The 27,788-nt window shown below is 34.9% G+C and overlaps 1 protein-coding gene across 4 annotated transcripts in view; it reads left to right on the forward strand.

Moving 5' to 3' along the window:
- Positions 1–27,788, forward strand: part of TBCK (TBC1 domain containing kinase) — a 209,617-nt gene that overhangs the window by 34,550 nt on the left and 147,279 nt on the right. For 3 of the 4 annotated variants that reach the window (XM_070372045.1, XM_005887304.3, XM_070372046.1), the window contains 3 exons: positions 16,224–16,338; positions 18,038–18,111; positions 22,913–23,054. In XM_070372045.1, coding sequence (XP_070228146.1) covers positions 16,224–16,338; positions 18,038–18,111; positions 22,913–23,054 — 331 coding nt within the window. The remainder of the gene's footprint in view (positions 1–16,223; positions 16,339–18,037; positions 18,112–22,912; positions 23,055–27,788) is intronic. The other variant, XM_070372047.1, reaches the window with a different exon arrangement.

Below are 27,788 nucleotides of genomic sequence, written 5' to 3' on the forward strand. Positions count from 1 at the left end.
CGGTGAAACTATTTTAGATAGACAGGGTGCCAGAAATCACCAAACTGGGCACTTATGCTGCAGCAAAGACAAAATTGACATGCTAGTTTCTGTCTAGTGATTATCTGAGATGAGACAGTTGGAAAACTGAGATAGCCAGTGTGTTTGAAGATACTTCCTTAATGTTTTAAGAAAGGACAGTTATTTGTGACTGAATGGAGGGTGATCTTATTTCTTTGTGAATATGGGTTGTTATCATAATTGCTAGGAGGGTCAGAACTATTCTGAGAGAGCAAGCTGGGATCTGATCAATTTTTTGAATACATACTTGATTTGAGCCCCAGTGGACAGCAAAATAAAACATGGGAGAAATTATCTTTGTTTGAAACCAGATTTGAGAGTGGAAGCTGTCAAATGTCCTTCTCGCTCATAGAATAAGCCAAATGCGTCCCTCATAAAATTTTAAAATTTGAGCAAGTCTGCAAGGGTGATCTTGTCAAAATAACAAAACTATCCCCAGATACCTAGAAGAGTTAACTTGTCGAAAGGCGTTCTTTAAAATTATTCATCTGGATGTCACCTAGACTCTCCAAAACGATTTCAGTTTTGGCATAATTGAAGGTTAGAAGTTCTTTCAAACAATGATTGGCCAAAATTTCTTGAAGCTATTTCTGGATGGAGGGTCATGTCATCAGTATGTAAAAGGACCACTCTGTACAATGTCAGCAGGCATACATCTAGTTCACATAAAATCTGTTCAGGTTAAGAAGGGGAGGACTATCCCTCACTCTTTGTCTTTTTCTCTCAAAACAGATTTTTGCCCTGACAGAGTGGACTATTTTTGCTAATTCTTAATCTTATTAATATATTTGCTTAAAGGCTTTTTGAGAAATGTTAAAAGTCTTGAGGTAATGTTTATGTTGTATAGTTTAGCACAGAAATGATGATCGTCTGTGTTGTCAAAAGCAGATGGTGTGTCGAAAAAATCAATCAAAAGATTTATTAACAGACACTGACTGATAGACAGTAATTATGATGATGGTCAGTGGTATGGTAGTTATAACGTTTCCTTTCCTCCCTTAAATGTTAGCCTGTAAAAATTGTCTTTAATTTTTAATTAATAGGCAAAAATTAATTTATAGGCAAATTATTAGGAGTCTAACTGAGCATTCTCTGCATTTCTATTAGGATATGTTAATGCTTAACACCTTAACCCTAACCCTTGATACATACTGAGGGAATGATATATATAAAGAGTTGAATAAGTTAATGTTGGTAGCATTAAAAGGAGCTTTAGGACATTCTTAAGTGGGACAATTTTAAATTTAAAACAATCATGTCATTCATAAACAAAAGAGATACAAAAAAAGAAAGGGATACAGTATTTATTAAATATATACTAGATTCTAGTTATTTTGCTATATACTTTTTATAGGTAATTTTCAAGTTATTGGGGCTTTTCTGGTAGCTCAGATAGAAAAGAATCCATCTGCAATGCAGGAGACCCAGGTTTAATCCCTGGGTTGGTAAGATCCCTTGAGAAGGGAATGGCTACCCACTCCAGTATTCTTGCCTGAAGAATTCCATGGACAGAGGAGCCTGGTGGGCTACCGTCCATGGAGTCACAAAAAGTCGGACACAACTGAGCAACTAACACTTTTACTTTTCACTTTAAGGTTATTAGTCCTAGTTGGTGAGTAATCTAAGGTTTACAGAATATGAAATGTCTGCTGAAGTCACAGTGTAGCATAAATAGTGAACTGTGCTTCTAAAAGTCCTGTTCTTACTGTAGCCTTTCTTAGAGCAAGTAAGCCTTTAATACTCCAGAATCTCTTTATGAGGGGTGCTGTTCAAAAAACACAGTTTTTTGAGAGAATGAGCGATTCTAAATTTCCAAGTTCAGTGAGTCCTGTCCATTAGTTATCAACCTATCTTGATGGCTCTGTGAGGATTTCTTTGTTTCCTGGCATTTTTATCAAACTGGAAACCAGAGAACCCTGTCTTTCCACTTTGTCACACAAAGCAGCAAGCAAAATTGGTTTCTTTATGACAAAAATCTTTTGGTATAACTCATGTCAAAATGAGTTCTGTTGTAAGATAATTGCAGTGGGGAAATGAGAACTGCATATACTGCAAAAGAATATATGTATAGAGTTTACGAGTTTTTAATTCCATCTTGGCCTCCTCAGCCACCTATTTTAATAATTTACAAATGCAAAGTTTAAATTAAATGATTTCTGTATCCTAAGTTATTCAGGACCTCAATGGGGCTGCTGCTGCTGCTGCTGCTGCTGCTAAGTCGCTTTAGTCACGTCCGACTCTGTGTGACCCCATGGATGGCAGCCCACTAGGCTCCCCCATCCCTGGGATTCTCCAGGCAAGAACACTGGAGTGGGTTGCCATTTCCTTCTCCAGTGCATGAAAGTGAAAAGTGAAAGTGAAGTTGCTCAGTCGTGTCCGACTCTTAGCGACCCCATGGACTGCAGCTTACCAGGCTCCTCTGTCCATGGGATTTTCCAGGCAAGAGTACTGGAGTAGGGTGCCATTGCCTTCTCCTCAGAGGGGCTGCTGCTGCTGCTAAGTTGCTTCAGTCATGTCTGACTTGTAGGGGGCAGCTCACCAGGCTCCCCCAACCCTGGGATTCTCCAGGCAAGAACACTGGAGTGGGTTGCCATTTCCTTCTCCAATGCATGAAAGTGAAGTCGCTCAGTTGTGTCCAACTCTTAGCAACCCCATGGACTGCAGCCCACCAGGCTCCTCCGTCCATGGGATTTTCCAGGCAAGAGTACTGAGCAGGACTAGACAAAAATAATAATGGTGATGGTAACAACATTGCAATACTTTTTACTAGACATTATCCTAAGCACTCTATAATGGTTATCTTTTTCTTATAGGAGCTCTATGATGTAGTTTACTAATATTACTTCCTTTTGATGTAGGAGGAAAGTTAGGCTCCTATGAGGGATCCTAGAAGTTAAGTAATTTTCCCTTGATCATAAAGCTAATAAGTTGTAAGACTTCTAGATTCTCCCCTAATGATGGCAAAATGGTCATCTCTCTTAATTTCATATCCTCTCAGTCTTCCAGAAAGGAGCAAGCCATTGTTATTGGTTGCTATGTAAGACCTGAGATTTTCAATCAGAACAATTATTACAGCCAGAAGAAAACAATTGTCAAAGGCCTGATTCATGTTTCCTCTGCTAAAGGCAGAAATGTGAGCTGAAGAGTGTAGGAGAGGGTTAGAAACTAAAATGAAAATTTTAAGTTATCGTTAGAAGAAACGGGCAGGTTACCAGGAAGGGGAACAACAAATGTCTACTGCATTTCAAGGATTAAGTACCTGCTCTAAACCTCAGTTATTATATCATTACCTGGAGCTCAAACTCTCTTTTGATTTCTCCATCCATGCTGTTAAACAGAGAAGCAGTATAGTGTGGTGGTTAAGGACATGGACTGTAAGATCAACCAGCTGGATCTGAGTCAGCTGTACCATTTACTCACTTCCTTGAGTGCCTCTATACTTCGATTTTCTTACCTTCTAGGACAGTGGGAAGAATTAATGAACAGATGTGAATTATTTATAATAGCATTTGGTATAGTATATAGATATTGTACTTGATATGATACAAATTATCTAAGTGTTCCTATTAGTAGCAGTAGTGGTAATAGTGTTATTATTATAGCTACTGTGCATGCGTGCTTAATCGCTTTAGTTAGGTCTGACTCTCTGCGACCCCATGGACTGTAGGCCACCAGGCTCCTCTGTCCATGGGATTCTCCAGGCAAGAATACTGGAGTGGTTTGCCATTTCCTACTCCAGGGATCTTCCCGAAACCTTCGTCTCTTACAACTCCTGCATTGGCAGGCAGTTTCCTTACCACTAGCACCATCTGTGAGGCTTATTGGATATTGTTATCAATAAGCCTTGCCTGTGGAGTATAGCCTTTCTATGATGACTCTTGCCTGGAAAATCCCATGGACGGAGGAGCCTGGTAGGGTCGGACACAACTGAGCGACTTCACTTTCACTTTTCACTTTCATGCATTGGAGAAGGAAATGGCAACCCACTCCAGTGTTCTTGCCTGGAGAATCCCAGGGACAGGGGAGCCTGGTGGGCTGCCATCTATGGGGTCTCACAGAGTTGGACACGACTGAAGCAACTTAGCAGCAGCAGCAGCAGCAGCATGATGACTAATTATGATGTAAATTATGATTAGTCTACTCAAGGATTATTCTATACTTCTTCATTAAGTACATATATATTTCAGAGACTGGGGTAGGTGCTAGTGTGTCTGAGATGAAAATATAATGTCCTAGTCTTTAAAGAGATTGCTAGTTAGTAAGCAGAGTTGTAACAAACAATTACAAAATACCATTTTTTGAAAAGTACTTACGAGGGGTATATGCAAGTTGTCTTGATAGGCAGAGTTCTTGCAATCAGGAGAATCCAGAAAATTTTTACTAAGAAAATAATGCTTGTATTGAATTTTTAAGGATAGTTAAGTATTATCCAAGTGGGCCAACTAGAAGTGCAGAGAAAATACCATGTGCGAAAAGACATTGATATGAATCGCAAGCATATGAGTAAAGTAGGGGCAGAGGGTCCTAGTGGCTAAGTACCCTAGTGGAGGGTCCATGAGAAAGCAATAAGAGTGTTCTCCTTATTTTCCTTTATAAAACAGTTTTGGAGGGTAGGAGTGAGCAGTCTTGTTTAAGATGATGAGTCTTAAATATTGGTGCTATATCAGATAGTGAATTAAGATGAAAAAGTAGTGATCATATGAAGAATGAAGGATTTCCTACTTATAAGCTTTTCCCACATTACCTAGAAGAGAGATTATGATTTTTCTCTGCTCTAGTCATCTAAATCAATGAGAGTTTTAGCTCTCTTCTATAGAATCCCAGGGACGGGGGAGCCTGGTGGGCTGCCGTCTATGGGGTCGCACAGAGTCGGACACGACTGAAGTGACTTAGCAGCAGCATAGGTGGTCTAGTCAGTGCATTTGATGTGAGCTTCCTATTATCATCTCATCGTACTTTTTCTGTTCCTATATTAGTTTATTCACTAGCTAGTTATTTTGTCAGTTGTCCGTGTTGTTTGTCTTGGTGATAGGCCATAAAAAAGTCATTTCTGTTTTTTACACCATTTACCTCAGTTTCAAATGTAGATAAGTACTTCAAAATTGTCATGATAATGACAGAGCATCCAAGCACATACATCTTAGGCAAACCCCACATCCTAGTTTTCATGTTCTGATATTCTTCCTTATTAGTTTATGCCCATAGATTGTAATTACTTCTCCCATAACAACAGCTTTAAGAATATGAGACTCCTCAGAAATCTGGGACTCCTTATTGTTCTTCATTTTCTTGTGAAATTTTCTGTTTAATGTGTCTGCATTTTTCCTGGTAAAATACTGTACTATGCTGAGCTGTGAAAAGTCTGAAAGAGAAAATGTCCTTCAACAGATGAGTAGATAAACATGACATATGCACTCAAGTGAAGTACTGTTCATTAATACAAAGAAACAAACTGCTAATGCAGGAAACAACATGGGTAGATCTTAGGAGCATCATGTTGAGTAAAAAAACAGGTTTGACACAAAATAATGCTGTGTCATTCCCTTTATTTGAAATTCTTGAAAAGACATACTTAATCTGTGATAATAGAAATCAATTTGTTTTCAGCCAGGATTAGGATATGGGATTGGCTGGGAAGGGGAACAGGAGAACCTTTTGAGATGATGGAAATATCCAGTTTCTCGATTGTGGCAGTGCTTATGCTAGTATATACGTTTGTCGAAACATACGTTTCTGATGGTACCTTTAAAATGAGTAAATTTTATTATACATAATTTGTATCTAAATAGGGGCTTCCCAGGTGGCTGAGTAGTAAAGAATCTACCTACAATCCAGGAGACATGGGTTCGATCCCTAGTCGGGAAGATCCACTGGAGAAGGAAATGGCAACCCACTCCATTATTCTTGCCTGGGAAATCCCATGGACAGAGGAGCCTGGCAGGCTACAGTCCATGGGGTTGCAGAAGAGTCAGACATGACTTAGCAGCTAAACAACAACAAAGTTCATTTAAATAAAAGTATCAAGCAGGAATTATCCTGTTATAATCATGCCATGATGGAGAAAAACAAGTCATCTTGATGTCTTGCACATCTTTCTAGCTAACTATGTTTGTTTCTATAACTGCTGCTACAAATTTCCAAAAATTGAGTGGCTTAAAACAACAGAAATGTATTATCTCACAGCTCTGAAGGTCAGAAGTCAGGAATCAAAGCGTTGGCAGGGCCTACTTACTCCCTTTGGAGTTTCCTGGGAAGAAGCTCTCCTTGACTTTTCTAGTTTATGGTGTCAGTATTCCTTGGCTTCTTTTTGGCTTATGGTCACATCACTCCAGGCCCTGCCTTCATCTTTACATCTCCTTCTCCTCTCTGTGTCTCTCTGTTATAAGGACACTCAGCATTGGATTTTTGTAACGGGATAATCCATGATGATCTCCTCAAATGCAAAGACCCTTTTCCCAAATAAAGTAACATTCACAGTTTCCAGTGATTAGATTGTAGATAATTTTGGGAAAGGGGGAATACAATTTAGGCTACATCAACTAATATTATTATTCATTAATATAATGCTTCTCTGTGACTTGGTAAAGAAATGTAACTGTTCTCCAGTTTCTAAACAGTATTCTCGGGTCATTATGGGATTCCATGAGTGAAAGCTTTCTCTTATCTCTCTTCTAAGAAGATTGTGAAATGAATCTGATCTTTCTTGCATTATAGTAGCAAGACCTGCGACTAGTTGAAGGTTAGGAGAAACAGACAGAACTGACTTATTTAGGCAATCTGATCTAGGACAAAGGAGTTAAATAAGTAAACGAAGCTCTGAAGAGTTCTGTTAATACATTAAGTTTGAGAACAAAGCCCTGACTATTAAAGTTATCTTGCTTTGTTCTGTCTTCTCTATGGATGAAGAACCTTACAAAGTTGATAAAAGTAGTTAAGAATAAAATTTGATTATTTTTTGATTCCTTGATTAAAATATGATTACTGTATCACTTCAACTTCTGATAAATAGAATAGGAAATTTTCAAAAGTCATATTTCTTATAATTGACCAACATGACATTGATCTAAACATCTCAGTTTGATAAATTTTTGTTTGCAGCAGATATTTTATTAAAGTATATACAGTGCAGGCCCTCTCCTGTTCACTGGTGTGATGGATTGGGGGTGGGGTGACAGATTGTCTAAAAAATGTGAAATGTTGATCCACTTGAAGAATGTGAATTGTTCTCAAATCAAAATTCTGAGCAGTAATAGTAATATATTCATTCTTTGTTCATACAGTTATATGTAAATAAATTGGAAATTTAATTAAAAAAAAAAAAAAGCCTTTGAAATGAACTAGGGTGTGTGTATCCATGCTAAATCACTTCAGTCATTTCCAGCTCTTTGCAAGCCTATGAACTATAGCCTGCCAGGCTTTTCTGTCCATGGGATTCCCTGGGCAAGAATACTGGAGTGAGTTGCCATGCCCTCCCCCAGGGGGTCTTCCTGACCCAGGGATCAAACCTGCACCTCTTAGGTCTCTTGCATCGGCAGACAGGTTCTTTACCGCTCCACCACCTGGGAAGTCTGAACTACGGTGCAGATCCAACCAAATATGAACCGTCATTGGTTCTGTCTTAGGGGAAAGTTACAGCTTCATATCATCCCAAATGCTGCTTGGGCTTGGCAAGTGGAACCTATTACCCCATGCCAGTATCTGTATACGCTGATGAAAAAAATGGTTTTGGAGTTTTCTGTGTCAGGATAGTAAAGCTGCTCGGGAGAAGAAAACATTGATGGGGCAGAAATATACCCAGATCAGATCACCCTGGGTCCTCCAGTTCTGCTTATCAAATGGTGATTTTATTCTTACAGAGAAATTAGAAAATCTTCTGATTGTGCTGTGTTTTGTAAACAGTTGATGAGGCCAGTTTATAATCTTTGTTAATTTATACAAATATGTACACAGATATATTATAATAAAATGGAATTATATAATTTATTATGAACACCCCAGGGGTACTTGCACTTTGTCTTGTTCTACTTTTAAGATGGTCAGCATTCTGTATAGGGCCAATAATAGCTCACTGATTTCCATTTAGCCCCTGTTTGGTGTTATATTTCCCACTTGATAAATTTGCAGACTGAGGCAGGATACAGTTGGAACACTCTTCAAGCATAGCAAATCAGTGACAGAGTCTCCTGGCTTTATGTCTGAACCTCAAACAACTAAACTATGCTTTCCATATGTATTTTGATCTTCTCAAAGTAATTTTCTGCTGAGAAAGGAAAAGTTATCTAGTATTCAAGTTAGAAAGTTAATTTCTCAATTTATTCTATCCCATTGAGAATTAGTCACATTCCAGACTTACAGCTTTCAACCTTGTTTTATTCTGGAGTGAGAATTGAATTATAAAGTATGCTTAGTCTCACAAGTTATGAATAACTTATGGACAGATGGACTTTTTTTTTTTTTAGATCTATTACAAAATAATCTTTTGGTAAGCAGTTAATCAATGCAACTTCCTTTTCAAAACATCTGAATCTGAAGCAAATTAATTCTTAAATTTTGTATCCTTTTAGGCTCAAACATGTGTGCCAGTAGTGAAATGAGTTATTTCCTTTTCAATTCCAAAAGCTTTCTTTTTTCTTTTTCCTTTAGAAGAAAAATTGCTGTTAAATGTTATGATTTTTTAACAAAGTTTTAAAATTTAGTAATTGATAAAAGACAAGTTAAAAGCATCAAATGCAGTAGTTCATCACTGAAAATACCCCTCTCCAAATTCTTAAATTACACACCAGTGAATCATTAAAAATTCTGTACTAGTGGAGCTCTTTTACCTTGAAATTATAGGAGGAGAGTTTAGGTTAAAGATAACACAGAGTTATACAGTTGTTTTATTATCTGAACATTAATCCCTAGTGTTTTATTTTTCTTTTCCATTTCTTAAATCACACAGTAGCTAACTATATTTCATCTGTGCTTCCTCTTTCTAAACATTTTTACCTCAGGCTAATACCTAGTAAAGAAAGCTTTAGACCAAAAGGAAAATTTCTGTGGGAATGATCAGATTTTATAAGGTGAAAGAACATCTTGAACTCATAGAATCCAGAAGTGTGTTTCCTCCTTTGGTTTGCTGACTGTATGGGTATTTTGGCTTATGGAGTGGCCCTTAAATATCATGGATTATGGATCTGAGGAAACAGCATGTGTGACTTTAGTTACCATCCATCTGTGGATGACTTCCAAATCTATGTCTGCGAGCCTGACCTCTCATTCTCTTTCTTGGCCTGTGTTTCTTGCAACCTGAATAACATCTCTTCTTGGAAACTTTGCAAATACTGTAAAGAACTGATGGTTTGAAGCTGATAGGAATAGGACTTTCTCATTTTAACTTATTTTTAAACATTTTAATTGGGTTATAATTAATATACAAGAAAACTGTAAGTATTTTAATGTATATGTTTGGTGAGTTTGGATATATGCAGGCACCCATAAAATCATCATGTTGGCTCTAAAGAATCCACCTGCAGTGGAGGAGACACGGGTACACTCTTGGTGGGGAAGATCCCCTGGAGAAGGAAGTGGCAACCCACTCCAGTATTCTTTTCCTGGAGAATCCCATGGACAGAGGAGCTGGCAGGCTACAGTTCTTAGGGTTGCAAAGAGTTGGACATGACTGAGCATACACGCACTCACAGCAGAAGTTTCCTTGAGTCTTATTTATTTGTGTGTGACCTCACTTAACATGAGATCTCTTAACAAATTTTTAAGAATGCAGCACAGCATTGTTAACTATAGGCATGATGTATACCAGATCTCTAGAACCTAATGACATTGCATAACTGAAACTTTACACCAATTGAACAACTCCCATTTTCTTCTCTCCCTCGCCCCTGGTAACTACTGTTCTATTCTGTGCTTCTTTAAGTTTGACTGTTTCTTAGATACTTCATGTAAGTAGAATCATGCAGTATTTGTCCTTCTATGTCTGGCTTATTTCACATAGCATCATGTTCTCCAGGTTCATCTGTATTGTCAGAAATGGCAAGATTTTCTTTCTTTTCTTAAGGCTGAATAATGTTCTATCATATGTATATACCACATTTTCTTTAGCCATCTATTGATTTACATTAGGGTTATAAAAGAATCTTCATGTTATGTTTTAAATCTTCTAGAATCAGTCCCCCTCATTAATTTTTTTTACCCTGCACTTTCTTACATATTTTTGAATATTCATTATTCTTATCATATACACAAAAAGGGACACAAAGGAACTTTTGAAGGTAATGGATGTATCTGTTACCTTGGTGATGGTTTCATGAATGTATCCATGTCCAAACCCATCAAATTGTATATGTGTAGTATTTATATATCAATTACACCCCAATAAAATTGTTTAAGTATAAAAAGTAATAAAAGTAATAAAACTCTGCAAGACACTGAAGTAGACTTGAACAAATATCAGCACTTCCTTTTTTCTTGAAGGCTTCCCTGGTGGCTCAGACAGTAAAGCTTCTGCCCACAATGTGAGAGACCCGGGTTCAATCCCTGGGTTGGGAAGATCCCCTGGAGAAGGAAATGGCAACCCATTGCAGTACTCTTGCCCAGAAAATTCCACGGACTGAGAGGCTCCTCAGAGCCTGGTAGGCTACAGTCCATGGGGTCGCAAAGAGTTGGACATGACTGAGCGACTTCACTCACTTTTTTCTTGGATAGAATAACTCAAATTCATAAAAAGGTTGTCTCCCTTTGATATATGCAGATTTAATGTGAATGCAACTCAAATACTAACAAGTATTTTTTTGAGCTAGAAAAATTGTAAGAATCTAACGAAATCTAATTTTCAATTTTAGCTAGATGATAAGATTATTATAAAAGCCACTATATGGTGGCTCATTCTTTTTTCAATAAATGAAAGACTAGAGGGAGAGGTACATTTTTAACAAATCATTGATAGTACTTTTTGTGGATAAGCATTGTTTGAACTTAAGCAATTTGTGCTTTCTTGATTTATATAATCTTGAGGAATTATATACTCTCTTATAAATGAAGTTTACACTGTTAACCCATTACTATTCTAACATACTTTTTTTTTCTGAGCTGTTATTTCCTTAGTGGTGATAAACTTGATCTTATCTTCACCCTCTTGCATCATCATGGATGTCACTGTATACATTTACAAAACACCTATTATTTGATACACATTTTTTGAGCACATTCCTTATAGACACTCTGATAGGCATAGGGATTCCAAGGTGAATAAGCTTCAATGTACTCAAGGTACCACTGTCTCAAGGTACAGTGAGAGAGACAAACATAAACAGAAATTATTACTATAGAATTAATAAACCTTGCAACTATGTATAGTTGCAGAATATAGAGTTGTACAATTCTACCAGGGTTAGAGCCATTGAATGATAAGCCATTAAGGATCCTGGCCAAAAAAAAAAAAAAAAACTATTGAAGTTACAGAACAGATATAGAATAAAGAAGGATGTAAAAAAAAAAAAGAACGGTTGAGATAACAGTGGAGGCTTAAGAGAAAAGGGACCTCAAGGTCTTAATGAGATTAGAGAGCAGGTCCTCAGGAATGGGGAACAGAGAAATACAAGATTTTAGTTGAAAATCAAGATGTTTTGAGTAAGTAGCCAGTGAGCAATGTCTCTTGACAAACTATCTGTATTTCAGGATATTGGCTGGAGTTAGATGAAAATCTGTGGCTATACACATGTGAAGCTAACTAATCCTTATAGATTTTAAACGCCTGGTCTTGGCCTCAGTATATTTTAACCAACTAAGCTAAACAGCTGCAGATAATTTACAGATGATTGTCTCAGAAGAGCACAGTATAAATTTCCTTTGAAATACATCTGGAAAGGGATAAACAAAACATACTTTGTATTGTACTAACTTAATAGATTTGAAATTCATTAAGCCATATTTAAAATCCAAATACACCCAAGTTGACTCATGCCTAGAAATGATCAACATTTGTTCTTGATGGTACTGGTGGTGATGGTAGTCATGTTTTTCTCTCTTTTAGTTTTTATTCTTACTTTCCCAAAATTTATGATTTTGTAGGTCATTTTGTTCTAACCAATGTAATAAATAAATTTTTTTTTTCTTTTCCTCTCAAGACAGAGGAAAAGGATGATTATCTTCTAACTTATCATTGAATTCCAACTGTATCAAAATTCTTTTGAATTGAACTATATTAAAATTGTCAGTTTTTAAATCTGTCTTTTCAGCTATACTGTGGGTTTTTTGATTGTGGAGATCAGATTTTATTCTTGGTGTTCATGGAGCCTAAAAATGCAGAGGCCTAAAATCATAATGCCGAACAGTTAATAGCCACTTAATTGATGTATTTGAGTGTAAATTAAAGTATCTCAACATGTCATCTTGCTTAGTCAGAAATTATCAATCATCATTTTAAAGCTATCTTTAGTCATATCTTTGTGTTTATAACAACCAAGGATTCTTATGCTCATTAAACTTTTCAGATTTTCAGAGACAATGGTAACAAAGTAGATGTTTACCCTACCAGTCTCTGATAGTAGCTAGTAATTAATAATTTCAAAAGGAAGAGAATATTTTCTGACCTGATTTAATTTATGTTTTCCAGGTTAATGATAGATTTCTTTATTAACAAGGTTCAAACTTAGAAATTGTGTAGAATAAAGTCCTGTTATCCCCTACATTTTTTTTGAATTGTACAAGTCCCATTCTCTTTATCCTAACTCTCCTTCTGGAGTCCGTTTTCAATTAAACTGTAACATACTGTTATTGAATATATGATGTTTTGCCTTGTTGTTGCATTGTACTTATACTGGCTACTTCAAAATAAGTTTTAAAAGGATTTCATAATTTAAGTTCTTGGCAGTGTTAAAAACAGCTTTAAGAACAAGTAAGTATACAAAATTCCACAAGTATTGATTTCTTTTTCCCACTATAGAAAATAGCATCAGCTTCTTATTCTCTTTTATACTTGTATTTTAAAATAAATTTAAAAATTAAATCATAAGAGTACAACAGGCGGAAAAGCAAATCTGATTTCCTGTCTGATTTAAATTGAAGAATACTGGTTCCATTAACCATAATTCATGTATAGTCTTTAGTAACAGCTAAGAAAAGATGTGTCATGAGCTTCAGCTTTATAATTCTATTTTTAAAAATTGTGTCAGTGTAAATACTTATCAGTTCAGTAATAGCATGAATGTGCTTCTTGACATGCAGGTGTTTTCCAGTTATATCTTAGAATCAGCTAACAAAAGCAGGTAGATTAAGTAGAAGATGTAGTCTTCTGTTTTCAGCTGTTGCAGAACTGGTTTAATAAAAAAGTCATTTTAAAGCTTTGGTTTCAATCTCATGAGAAAGACATCTGTATTGAAATAGTGTGCCACTGAGGTCCCCTAGTGTCGCAGCTGAATATGGCATCAGCTTTTAAGATTTTGTGAAGTGTTCTGTGTGTATGTATGTGTGTGTGAGAGAGAGACAGAGACAGAGAGATACAGAAAGAACAAAGACGAGAGATTATTACCTGAAAGCTGGCTCAGAACAAATGATCACAGGAAACTATGTTCTTATGTTTTATTTGTTAATCAACCTCAAGGAAAGTTTTCCTTTGTTTTTAACAGGGGAGGGGTTTGCATTCTTTCATGCGCACATTTTTATCAATATTACTGTAGTTGTTTTAAAGTTTGGAATCTTTTCATTTACATAGTTGGTTTTTATTTTTGTTTTTTGCAGATGTTAATGAAAACTACTAATTCTAAATTGTTCTTGTGCCACAGATTCCTTATTTGCTTAATACTGGCTGTTGTGGTGCTTTAATATGGGAGGAACTATTTGATAAATTAGTTTGTAGATCAGTTTAATAAGCATTCTTTATAAATAGTAAATTCTCTTGTTTTATTTTTTACGTACTTCATGTAGAATATAAACTTATTGCTTTATTTTAAAATATGGCTGACAACCGGAACCTACCAGACATACGAGGGAAGAAATAGTTTGAGAGAAAGAGAGCCGAGGGACAAAAAAAAATTTTTTTTAACTTAGCCCAGAGGAAATGAAGATAAACACACTTTTTTGTTTCCTAAATTAAAAATAATTCTAATAATTATCCTCAGAGAGACTCAAAAGAAAAATAAATTCACAGCCAAAGAATGGGATGTACTGAAAAGGAACAACTAGAGACCAGAAGAGAAATCTTGGAAATTAAATAATAGGCCATGCTCATAGGAAATAAAACATAAAGTTGATAGAATAAATCTAATTTTCATCTGCCCCCTAAGAGTTCTGACTAAAAGATACAGTAGAGGGAGAAAATAATCAAAGATACAACAAATCAACTTTTCCTTGTTAATGATTTTGTCTTAATGGAACATGAATTTTTAGATTGAGAGGACACACCTAATACTTACAAACACAAATTCTCAAATGCCCACACACTGGACATATTGGACTAAAATTTTTATAGGTCTAACAATATTAAGTATAAAAGAATCCTGAAAGCTTCCAAAGAGGAATAACAAGGTATCTACAACAGAATTAAGATCAGACTGATATTTATTACATTTGTCACTATCAATAAAGAACATTTGAAGACAAGAAGAAATTCTATGTTTAAATATAATAGTAAGACATTATAAGACATGCCATGCTTTAAAATATCTACTCCTGCCACCCTTATGAAAAATTTTCTTATGAGTGTATTCTAGCTAAAGAAAAAAGAAACACAAAACTGAGGTATAAAAATGGTGGTAGCTGATGATAATCTTCATGAATACAGTTATAATTATAAAATTATAGCGTCTAGAGTTATAATTATAAAATTATAGTATCTATTAATCCTGATGATGGAGGTATCTTCTGAGAGCTAGGGGTTAAGTTGGCTTAAGTTTTTATTTCCTTCTCTGCTTAGTTCTGCGAATTTTTACTGTACGTAGTGTAGCGGTGTACCAGTTGCTTCCCATCTGTCTGAGAGTAAAAGCCAAAGACCTAAATGGCCTAAAGTGATCTCGCCCTCTGACCTTGCTTCCTCTCTGACCTCATCTCCTCTCAGCCCTACCCTTTGCTCACTCTGCTGCGTACACAGTAGCTTCATTTTGATGTTTTTTTTCTCTAATTGTTCCATTTGTTCTTTGTTCTTTTTCTCCTTTTATTCTACCTGCTTTTAGGTTAACTATTTTTAAAATTATTTCATTATGTCTCTGTTATTAGCTTGTTATTTATACCTTTTAAAAATTAATTTAGTAGTTACTCAGATATTAATTTGATTTTTTTAAAGTATGATTTAAAATGTTAAAAGAAAATGAGAATAAAAGAAATCTATACCTTAATATTAGTGGTTTGTGGGATTGGGTTTGAACTAATCTCCCCTGCTTTTCTGTATATTCTTCCTAACTTCCTATATGAATAATGTTTTATTTAAAAAAAAAAAAAAGAGGGAGAGGGAAGGAGAGAGAGAAAGAGGAAGAAACTGGGCGTCCCTATGGAAGTTGGCTTAAGAGAGCATAGGATAAGAAAGAAATATTTGATAAATCATAAATTTTGGACATTACCTTGCAGATTGATTTGGAAAGTAAGCTCATGTCTCTCTGCCATAAAATATAGCTGTTTTTCAGGGACATTGGTGTGTTGTCTTGAGCAGGATCCATGGTTTTCATTGATTCGGTTCTGCCATATATCTGAAATTTCCTGATAATTTGTTAAAGCCCAACCTGCAGAAGGTCATTTGCACCCCACCAATATTAATCCCCCTTCCTGGGGAACGGGACTGCAGTTGGAGTAGTTGTTTGGCAACTGTAGGTTCTTTGTAAGATCAATTCTGCTGTAATTGTAAAATCAAACATGCCTGAGTAGATACTTTAGAAAATGTATAGAGTCTATTTTCTCTGATTAGAGGTGGTATAATAAAAAGAAAACTCTTTGGGAAATTCCCTGGCAGTCCAGGGACTCCATGTTTTCCCTCCTGAGGGCCTGCCCAGGTTGGGGAATGGGAACTAAAATCCCATAAGCTTCATGGTCAAAAAAATAAAATAAAATAAATATATATATGTATATATATAGGTAGATATTTGAATTTTATCACTGAACCTCATTTTATTTCTTAAAACAGGTTCTATATCTGCTTTGTAATTGATCTATTGATCTGTGACTTTTTGTTTTCTTTGTAGCTATTCAAAGGTTTTGTGCATAGCATTTGAGGTACTTCAGGGCTTGCAGTATATGAATAAACATGGTATAGTACACCGGGCACTGTCTCCTCATAATATCCTTTTGGATCAAAAGGTAATCCTCAATAGGACATTAAATATTTGCTTTTTTATTTCAGGTTGTAGCCTGCTGAAAGAATTAGAATGTCTTAAGAGTATTCATAATGAAAAGATTATATTAACGTAATGTACTTGTGGTTTAAAAAGAAAGTATCTCTATATAAATCATTGTGTCTTTTACATGCACTATTCTTTTTTCCCTGGACTCATTTTCTGTCTTCATGTTTTATTTTTCCTTTCACTCATTTTGTGAAATACACTTTGAGACTTCTCAGTCCATTCTCTGTGAATTTGCTTTTATCTTAAAAAAGATTCTCTGATTATTTACATAGAACATTTTTCTCACAGTACAGCTGAATTGTGTTTTCTCCATTTTATTTTTCTTTTCTACTTTCTTTTTTACTTTGTCATTTATTTTCTTTGTTTACCAGCTGTTTGTACATAGCTTATTTTTTAAATTGGAGTGCTGATTCTCTGCTTGGATTCTTATGGGGGATTAAATAAGAAGCTGCTGCTACTGCTGCTAAGTCGCTTCAGTCATGTCCGACTCTGTGCAACCCCATAGACGGCAGCCCACCAGGCTCCCCTGTCCCTGGGATTTTCCAGGCAAGAACACTGGAGTGGGTTGCCATTTCCTTCTCCAATGCATGAAAGTGAAAAGTGAAAGTGAAGTCGCTCAGTCGTGTCCGACTCTTAGCAACCCCATGGACTGCAGCCTACCAGGGTCCTCCATCCATGGGATTTTCCAGGCAAGAGTACTTGAGTGGGGTGCCATTGCCTTCTCTGAAATAAGAAGCTAGTCCACCCCTATTATGGGTGTTATGTGAATTATGGGTATTATGTGAATTATGGGTAGCAAGGTGATTTTTTCAAGAATTTTATTATTTTCTTCATAAGCATATAAAATAGTTTGAGGAAACTTTTTCTTGGGAATTATTTTGTGTATTAGTAGGATTTTTCTCTTTCTTCTAGACTTTCAGTATATGCTCTGTGATATTAAAAATATAAATAAAATGGTGCTTATAATTTCATGGTTAAGATAATAGAGTAACTAATTGAAATTGTTTTTAAAATATAAATGCTTTGTAATTCTGGGAAATATAGCTCTTAAGAAAAAGAACTTCTAAACTGAAAAAAAAAATTAAGTTCTAAACATCTAAAAGGGGGAAAACTTGAGATTTATATAACGTGCATTTGCCTTTTAAGACTCTTTTGTGGTATTTATGACTATTCTAAAACAATATAAAAATTGTTGGGAATAAAGCAGATTCACTAATATCTTGATTTGTGAACATACCTTTTCAAGTTAAAAACTTCCATGTCAAGTTTAAATCATAACATTTTGAAGACTTGCAATTCCTGAAAACAATTTATTTTGTGAAAATCAACACAAAATATTCTAAACAAGGATTCAAGATAACAACATTTTGTTTTTTAAAGGAGCTCAGAAAATATAAGCAGCAACAATTTTTAAGTTTTATTTGTCATTTTGATGTATATATAATATATATTGTGTTTGTATATGTTTGTAATGAATATAAAGCAGATGTCAAACACTGACAAATTTTTTTTAAATAAATTTATGATGAAATATAATTTTTCTTAATGTATCTGACTATATGATAGTGTTACTTATAAAATGTATAATCATAATTTTCCCTGCCAATAGTATGAAAATATTTTATGTGATTTTTTTTCTTCCTTTGTCATTGTAGGGACATGTTAAATTGGCTAAATTTGGACTTTATCACATGACAGCATATGGTGACGATGTTGATTTCCCAATTGGGTAAGAATATGTTTTGGGTTTTTTTTTTCTTGAGTTCTATCTTAAACTTTCTAATCTTTTATTAGGGGTTTATTTGTTAATTTGTTAATTTTTACATGAAACTACCTTTTTAAAGTTAAAAATATCTTAATTTTCCATATACTTTTAAGAGGAGACAATGAGTTTTTCCCAGCATACAAAAGTTCCCTGATATTGATTTTTCATTGAATTAGTAGTGAAGCTAACAGATTATTGAATTTCTTCACTATATATTACAAAAATTAACTTTATTTCATTCAGAATTAGGTAAATTTAAGGCAAAAAGGCTAACAAATGATAATGTGTGTTCCTGAAAAGACTAAGAAAAATCAGTTTCATGTTATTTTCTAGTGTTTTTCATTTAAATCCCTGTTCTCTAAGATATAATTGGATATTAAGCCTCAAGTCAGGTCACTGTAACTATCAGTAATGGAGTGGATTCTATAACTGAAAGTCTGTATTGTAAGTTTGGAGAGTTTCTTTATATGGAATTCCAGATTTATATTGGCCTCCAAAAAGAGAATGAAAGTTTACTTCATCCTGGACTCAATGAAAGCTTTTAATATAGATGTTTGTATTATATTTATTGTGTGGTTGCTTTTTAAATATGTTAATAATATAATACTTTTATAAGTGTTTAATTTTGACCTTATTTTAGGTACATAGAAGTTACAAAATAGTACAAAAATTTCCCATATTGCCTTTACTTAGGGTCCCCAAATGTTAACATTTCACAACTTTTGTTTTCTCTTTCTTTTATCTTATATGTATATGTGTTGTTGTGTATAATATAATTTTTCTGAATTATTTAAGAATTATTAGTGTTATAATGGCCTTTTACCCTTAAATATTTCAGTTTGTAATTTCTGAAGTAAGGAGTTTTCTTTCAGAACCACAAAATAATTGTCAAAATCAGGAAATTAAAGTTGATTTAATACTATTCTTTAAAGACCTTATGAATATTTTTTAATTGCTGTGTGATATGCTTAATGGTATGCATTTGTGTTTTGCTCTTTGGGCCCTCGAAAGTCAGTTTTTGTCACTCTATTATTGGAACTAGTGGTTTGGAATAATGGTGTATGTTTCTGCAGGAAAATATGTTTTAAATTTTTTTTTTTAAATTGGAGTATACTTGCTTTACAATGTTGTGTTCATTTCTACTGTATAACTCTGTGAATCAGCTATATGTATACATATATCCTTTCCCTTTTGAGCTTCCCTCCCACCCTCCATTCCACCCATCTAGGTCATCACAAAACACTGAACTGGGCTCCCAGTGCTGTAAAGTAGCTTCCCACTGGCTATCTGCTTTAAACGTAATAGTGAATTGTATCAGTGCTACTCTCTCAATTTGTCCCACCCTTCCCTTCTCTCCCTGTGTCCACAAGCCCATTCATTCTCTATGTCTGCATCTCTATTCCTGCCTTGCAAATAGGTTCATAAAAATGATCTCATTTGTGAATTTTTTTATCTCTATAAGTTAACTTCTAGGTTTCTTACTTAAAATTTTCATTTGTTTGAACATAGCTAATCTTAAATTGTTTAATCATTCCTTCCTTTATTTATTAAGAAAATATTTATTAAACACCTTTTCTTAAGGCTTCTGGATATACAAAAATGGATAAGATAGGTCCCCAATTTCAAGAAGCTCATTATTTAATGGAAAATTTTCTGTTTTGATGACTTACTTATTAATGTGCATGAATTCATAGTTTATAGTTTTGACTACCATGTGGCTGTAGGCAACAAATAGTTGTTCTCACAAGCACAAAAAACAGTATTTTATAAAAATAGCCTGCGCTTTATTTGTTAAAAGAAAACCTTTTCAAATAATAAAATTAAATTTATAGTAAGGCTCTGGTATCTTCATCATGTATGATAATTACCCTTTGAAATAGCTTTTAGGCAGCTGAAGTAAGCGTGATCCTTCATTTTGTCTAAATTTTTATGTGAGAACTCCAAAAACAATACAAGCAAAAATTCCTTTAATTTTTATCTTTCACTTAAAGGTGCTTTAGGTTTTAGTGATGAATAGAAGAAAGGAAGTGATTTTTTTAAAGCATATCAAACATTTTGAAGAGTTACATTTGAATTTAAAATGCTTGGATAGAATTGGTCTCATGTGCCATTTGGTTTGGCTTACTTTGAAGTCTTGGACGCAAAAGTTCTGACCAGAAAGTATCAAAGAGCAAAATGTGAAACCTTAGCCAGGAAAAATAAAGTGATCAAACAGCTAAGTCATGAAAGAAAATATTTACACCAGACGAAGCTTGCAGTTGATTCAAAAGACAAATATTAAGGAACAAAAAAGTAAAACATTAACATCTGTTTCAAAATACTGTAATGAGTTAGAAATTGGACATTCATTTCAGTTGGCCAGTAGCTTAATACCTTGTTAAAACATCAGACAGATGGTGAAAACCACTTGTATTTATCTCACCAGTCATACTCACGGCAGAGTTCTAGTAATTTTCTCTGAGTGTTAAAATGCAGTGCTAAAGAAGAGGCACTTGTTGGAAGGAGATAATCTGTATTAAAAAATAAGCCTAACATTTACTATTTTATTAATTAACTTAACATGTCCTTGATTAAAAAGGAAATTAGAATATTTGGAGCATAAGTCACCTCTGTACTTTCGGAGATCATCAGTCAGAAGTTTTAGATATAGCAATTTACCTGTAGTAATCCTTGACTTTTCAGTACCCATTTTATTATTTCAGAGTTAGATGTGCTGGAAATCAGAATTAAAAATGAACAGTTTGCCTTCTGGAGGTATCATGCTAATGATGACAGAAATAAAGCATTGCATTTGTGTCTTTTTTTTCATTTCTATAAAACTTCTTTATGTATTCATGAATATTTGTAACAGTTTTGTGAGAGAGAAATTATTGTTCCTGTTTTACAGAGTAAGAAACCCAAATCACATATAAAATATATGACAGGACTGGAATTAGAATACAGGCTTTATGATATCAAGGTCATTGCTTTTCCACTAGACTTCACTTATCTGAAGAGATTTCACACATTTATTTACAAGAGCAGTATGATCAACTAAGGGTAAAATGGCATCATTGTGCCAATGTTTGTCTATGAAAACGTACCTCAACCTTTTTAGTTATCAAGGAAATACAAATTAAACCTATTGTACAATGGTTTGTGAGTCTCACCCTCAGATGGCCAGATATTAGAAAGTCTGCCACTGCTGTCCAACAAGTGCTGGAGAAGTAAGCAATAGAATCTGTTGTACACCGCTAGTAGGAGTATACATTGGTACAACCCCTCTCAAGAAGCATTTGGTGTGGTGTTATAAAGTTGAAAGTGCACATGTCTTGTGGCCTAGAAATTCAGTGCTAGGTTTATACTCCTGGGGAGACTTTTGCTAGAAGTGTTGCTACACAACAACATACTATGTGTAGAAACACACATGCTTTTTCTAGCAACATAGTTTATAGTACAAAAAGAAACGAAATAAATGCTCGTTGACATCTGAATGAATAATATATTCATAAAACAGACATAAAAATGACTTAAATCTACATACAGCAATGTGAATGGCTCTTTTAAATAAATATTGTTGACTAAAAAAAGCAAATCACAAAGGAATAATGGCAGCATAACTCCAGTACTATAAAGTTCAGATATGTGCTTGACTAAACAATATATTAATGTTTTTTAGGGTTACAAACCTGGTAAAACTGTAAATAAATGGAAGGGAATTATCAACACACAAATCGGGACTTTCAGTGATAATTTCATATTCATTATTTAAACTGGTTGGTAGGTACATGAGTGTTCTTTTAAGCTTTATTCTTTACACCTTATTCATATTTAATAGTCTGTATTTTATATTTACTAAGGCAATTTTTTAAAAAACTTATGTTGGTGAAGGTTAAGGGAAAGAGGCAGTCCTATATACTGCTTATAAGAATATAAATTGCCATAACTTGAAAGGGCAACTTGGAAACACATAAAATTTTAAAATTCATCTACCTTGTGACTTTGTAGTACCATGTCTAGGAATTTGTCTTTCATCTATATATTTATGGGAAATGGGATATCTGTAATATATCCATGTAAGCATTTTAAGTAGTAGTCAACTTCCAAATATCCTCCTTCAGAGTTGTATCACATAAATTAAGTGTATCAATGCAATGAAATTATTGGCAGTTTTCAAAAAGAATGAGACAAATCTATACTTATTTATAAGAATGATCTCTAAAATATATTTTGAGTGAAAAAGAGTACAGAATAGTGCATATACTATACTTCCCTATAGGGCAATGATGACAAACGATCAACTTTATTTGTACATAAATAGTGTGAGTGACTGGAGTACAGAGATTGGAGAGAGTCTTACATTTCAATTTATATGTTTTTACAGATTTTGACATTCCTACTATTCAAAAGAATAAATACTATTTTCAAAGATAAAATTTAAATAAGAGTTAAGTATAAAGAGAAGATAGGCAGTAAGGAAGAAGGAAAAACACCTCGAAATCTGGAAGTCTGAAGGCAATGTGTTAATACAGAGGAAAACAAAGAAAAGAGCTAAAAGCGAGATAGGTTTAACATTCCTTGAGACTCGTATATTTCTTCTTGATTCCTAGACATAAGACCTGTGTTATGGTAGTTAAGAATTCTTCCTAGCAAGAGTTGTTCATTTTATCTCATTGAGCTTTTGTATGGATTATACTGTACTGATAGTAAAAACGTACCACTACGTACCTATTTCCCCCTTTCTAGCTCATGGTAATAAATTCATTCTTAAATTATACCATTTTAGGTATCCATCATACTTGGCACCTGAGGTAATTGCACAAGGAATTTTCAAAACCAGTGATCATGTGCCAAGTGAAAAACCATTGCCTTCTGGCCCCAAATCAGATGTCTGGTCTCTTGGAATCATTTTGTTTGAGCTCTGTGTGGTATGTATAAAGAAATATTAAACTAATAAAAATAGTGTGTTTATTAGAAAAATATTTTGGGGTAGGAAAGCTATTTAGTAATAGCATCTTTTTATCTTTTTTTTGCAAATTGACTAGATATGAGGATTAAAAGGCTGAAATCTCAATTTGATTTTTTAAAAAATCCCACTTGACAATTTACTTGAATATTATTTTGGTATACCTAGAACTATTTGCCGGAGAAGGCAATGGCACCCCACTCCAGTACTCTTGCCTGGAAAATCCCATGGATGGAGGAGCCTGGTGGGCTGCAGTCCATGGGGTTGCGAAGAGTCGGACACGACTGAGCATTTTCACTTTCCCTTTTCACTTTCATGCATTGGAGAAGGAAATGGCAACCCACTCCAGTGTTCTTGCCTGGAGATTCCCAGGTTCAGGGGAGCCTGGTGGGCTGCTGTCAGTGGGGTCGCACAGAGTCGGACACGACTGAAGCGACTTAGCAGCAGCAGCAGCAGAACTATTTGCACCTGTACTAAGAATTAAAAACTTACACTGTATTAAGTGTAAAAAGCATATTTAGAAACTTTACACTAAAACTGCTTACACATTTCAGTATATTCATGCTGTCTCTCCCATCTGTGGTATTCTTTCTTCCTTAAATACCTTTTCCTCCCCTATTCTGTCTTCAATAAGACTCACTTATAAGAGTCGGCTTTTTATGAGGCCTTCCTGAAATATCCTCTATATTTATTTGTGTAATAAAGACTATACAGTTATTGTAAACAAAGGAATTAAAAATGTAGTAGCTTAGAGAGTTCCCTGGTGGTCCAGCTGGTTAAGACTTCAAGCTTCCAATGCAGGGGGCACAAGTTGCATCCCTGGTCAGGGAACAAAGATCCCACGTGCATGCAGCCAAAAAAATAAAATGCCAATATCATCATAATGAAGATTTTTTTAATGCAGTGCCCTAAAGAACACAGATGTTTTTCTCCCTCATGTAACAATCTTCAGAAAGAGTGGGCTCTGTTCCACAATGTCATGCCAAAACTTTGGCTGTCAGGGATCACTCCGAAAGATGCTGCTTTATCCTCCTTTTTAGCCATAAGAAAAGGAGAGGAGTGAATTCTTGGTAACTGTCTTTAAGAAGATGATGTGAAATTTGCAGGCATCAACTCTACTTTTCACTAGTGGCAGTTTACTGATGCGGCCTTAGATAGGTGCCTGATAGATCAGGATGAATTTGGAGAGACAGCTAATATTTTGTTGATTCTGCCTCCAAATACCTGCCATGGTTAGTCTCCGTTTTCTTTATTCTCTTCTATTTTAGCATTTGTTACATGTGCCTACTTGGACAATGAGGTCTTTAGGGGCAGACAATTTTATTGTTTATCTGTTGTTCTGTTTTCCAATGGATTTTTAAAGTATTTTTGAAATATTAACTCATTGATCTTTACCATAGCTAAGGATTAGGATGATATTATTTTCATTTTGTGTGTTTTGTGTACAGAAAAGTAGTAGTAGTAGCAGAAGTAGTAAAGCATAATAGTTAAGAGACAGACTTTCATAGTCAGAACTTGATTTGAAATCTTACGCAACAAAGTATAGTTGTGTGACTTAAGGTAACGTAGCTAATATAGGGTATTATATCACAGTACATAAATGTTAGCTTTTATTATTAACACTTAAATGTTAACAATTACATGGTAGCTTATACATTGGCATTGCTTTTTCTAAGGGAAAATGCCAGACTTGCTGATTCTTTGCTATCCTTTGTCTAGACCATCTTCCTTTTCATTGGTATGAAAATATAGTAAATCTCATTTTTTGTTTAAAATCACAACCTAATTGAAAATTCTTGTTGGAATGTATGCTGCTGCTGCTGCTAAGTCACTTTAGTCGTGTCCGACTCTGTGCGATCCCAGAGATGGCAGCCCACCAGGCTCCCCCATCCCTGGGATTCTCCAGGCAAGAACACTGGAGTGGGTTGCCATTTCCTTCTCCAATGCATGAAAGAGAAAAGTGAAAGTGAAGTCTCTCAGTCGTGTCCGATTCTTAGGGGCCCCATGGACCGCAGCCTTCCAGGCTCCTCCATCCATGGGATTTTCCAGGCAAGAGTACTGGAGTGGGGTGCCATTGCCTTCTCCAATGTAAAGTATACATAAGTGTAAATATGACAAATGTAACTTTTCCTTTTTATTACCATTAATTATATTTAAACTATTTATGATCTGGGTATTTCTTATATGAGTAATTCAGTTCAACAAATGTTGTTGAGTATTTACTGTGTGTATAATAATACAACAGGCATAAACTGTGATTAAAATGTATTGTCAAAGAGCCTATGCTGCTGCTGCTGCTGCTGCTAAGTCGCTTCAGTCGTGCCCGACTCTGTGCGACCCCATAAATGGCAGCCCACCAGACCCTTCTGTCCATGGGATTCTCCAGTCAAGAACACTGGAGTGGGGTGCCATTGCCTTCTCCAAAAGAGCCTATAATTAATGCAAATCCATAAACTTTGAAGATAAGCACAAAGAACTGCATGAATTATAAGAAAGGAAATATTAATTCCATAATAGGGGCTTCATGACATTTTAAGAGGTACTCAAAGTTTAGACAGTCCAGTTTTAGAATGATTTGAATCTTCCTCATCAAACCTTTAGATTTCATACAAAATATTAAATATAAATTAATAAGTAAAATGGATAGGAGCCATATCCTAGGAGACTTTGAATGCCATATTGAGAGGATTATATTTATATAAGATAGGGGGGTCATTTAAAGTTTTTAAGCAAGCTGAAATCAAACCTGCAATTTTAGAAGATTAATTTTTTTAAAGGTGGGTCTTTTTTAATTTAATTATTATTGGAATATAGTGGCTTTACAATGTTGTATTAGTTTCAGGTGTACATCAAAGTGCATTAGTTATACATACACATACATCCACTCTTTTTTAGATACTTTTCGCATATAGATCATTACAGAGTACTGTATACCACTTCCTGTGTTATACAGTAGGTCCTTAATAGTTACCTATTTTAATGGCAACCTACTCCAGTGTTCTTGCCTGGAGGATCCCAGGGACGGTGGAGCCTGGTGGGCTGCTGTCTATGGGGTCGCACAGAGTCGGACACGACTGAAGCATCTTAGCAGCAGCAGCAGCAGCAGCAGTGTGTATAATATATGTCAACCCCAGTATCCCAATTTATCCCTCCCTCCCCTTACCCTCAGAAACCATAAAATTGTTTTCTACATCTGTGACTCTATTTTGTAGATAAATTCATTTGTACCATTTTTTTTTAGGTTCCACATGTAAGCAACATTATACAATATTTATGACTTATTTCACTCAGTATGACAATCTCTAGGTCCATCCATGATGCTGCAGATGGCATTATTTCCTTCTTTTTCATGGCCAAATAATATTTCATTGTACATATTTTCTTTGTATTTCATTGTACCACATCTTCTTTATCCATTCCTCTTTCAGTGGACGTGTAGGTTGCTTCCATGTCCTGTATTGTAAATAATACTGCAATGGACTTTGGGGTGCATGTATCTTTTCAAATTATGGTTTTCCTGGGGTATATGCCCACTTAATCATATGGTAGCTCTATTTTTAGTTGTTTAAGGAACCTCCATACTGTTATCCATAAAGGCTGTACCAATTTACATTCTCACCAACAATGTAACACTGTTCTCTTTCCCCTGCACCCTTTTCAACATTTATTATTTGTAGATTTTTTGATGATGGCCATGCTGACCAGTGTAAGGTGATACTTCATTGTAGTTTTGATTTACATTTCTCTAATAATTAATGATGTTTAGCATCTTTTCATGTGCTCTTTGGCCATCTGTGTGTCTTCTTTGGGGAAATTTCTATTTAGATCTTCCGTCCATTTTTTGATTGGGTTGGTTTTTTGTTATTGAGCTGCATGAGCTGTTTGTATATTTTGGAGATTAACCCCTTGTCAGTTGCTTCATTTGCAAATATTTTCTCCCATTCTGTGGGTTTTTTCATTTAGCTTATGATTTCCTTTGCTGTGCAAAAGCTTTTAAGTTTAATTAGGTCCCTTTTGTTTATTTTTGCTTCTCTTTTCATTACTCCAGGAGGTAGATCAAAAAAGATCTTGCTTCAATTTATGTCAGAGAGTGTTCTGCTTGTGTTTTTCTATAAGAGTTTTAGGGTATCTGGCCTTACATATAGGTCTAGAAGATTAACATTGATAGTAGTGTAAGAGATTAAAAAGAGAGAGGAGGGGCAATTTATTTTCAATGATCTCTCCACCTGTAGTTCTAATTTCATAAAACTTTAAGAAAGTTTTTTCTTCTCTATTAAAAAAAGAAAATCAGAGCCTCTTTCACTGCATAAAGACCAAGCTGTCTTCTTAAACCTTCTCCTTCTAAGTCTTTTTAAATGATCATACAAGTTTACTTTGTTTATAATAATAGAATAGCCAAAATTTATGAAGCATTTTCTTTATGCAGAAAATGCTAAGCAGTTTTTTATACATCATATAACCTTCACTGCAACCTACATGGCATGTATAGTTAACATTCCAATTTATAAATGAGGAAAGTGAGGTTTAAAGTGGTCAAGTAATTTACCCATAGTATATAACCCGTGGTGGAAAGTCCAGCTTCATACACAGTAGTTGCTCAACACATAATCATTGAAGTTGTGCTTGATTCAAGACTCTTTTTTAAGGAGCCCTCTGAAGCCAACTAATAAGGAATAAGGAAACAACTAAAATATAA

The sequence above is a fragment of the Bos mutus genome, chromosome 6 (genome assembly GCF_027580195.1).
Source record: "Bos mutus isolate GX-2022 chromosome 6, NWIPB_WYAK_1.1, whole genome shotgun sequence".
Lineage (NCBI taxonomy): Eukaryota > Metazoa > Chordata > Mammalia > Artiodactyla > Bovidae > Bos > Bos mutus.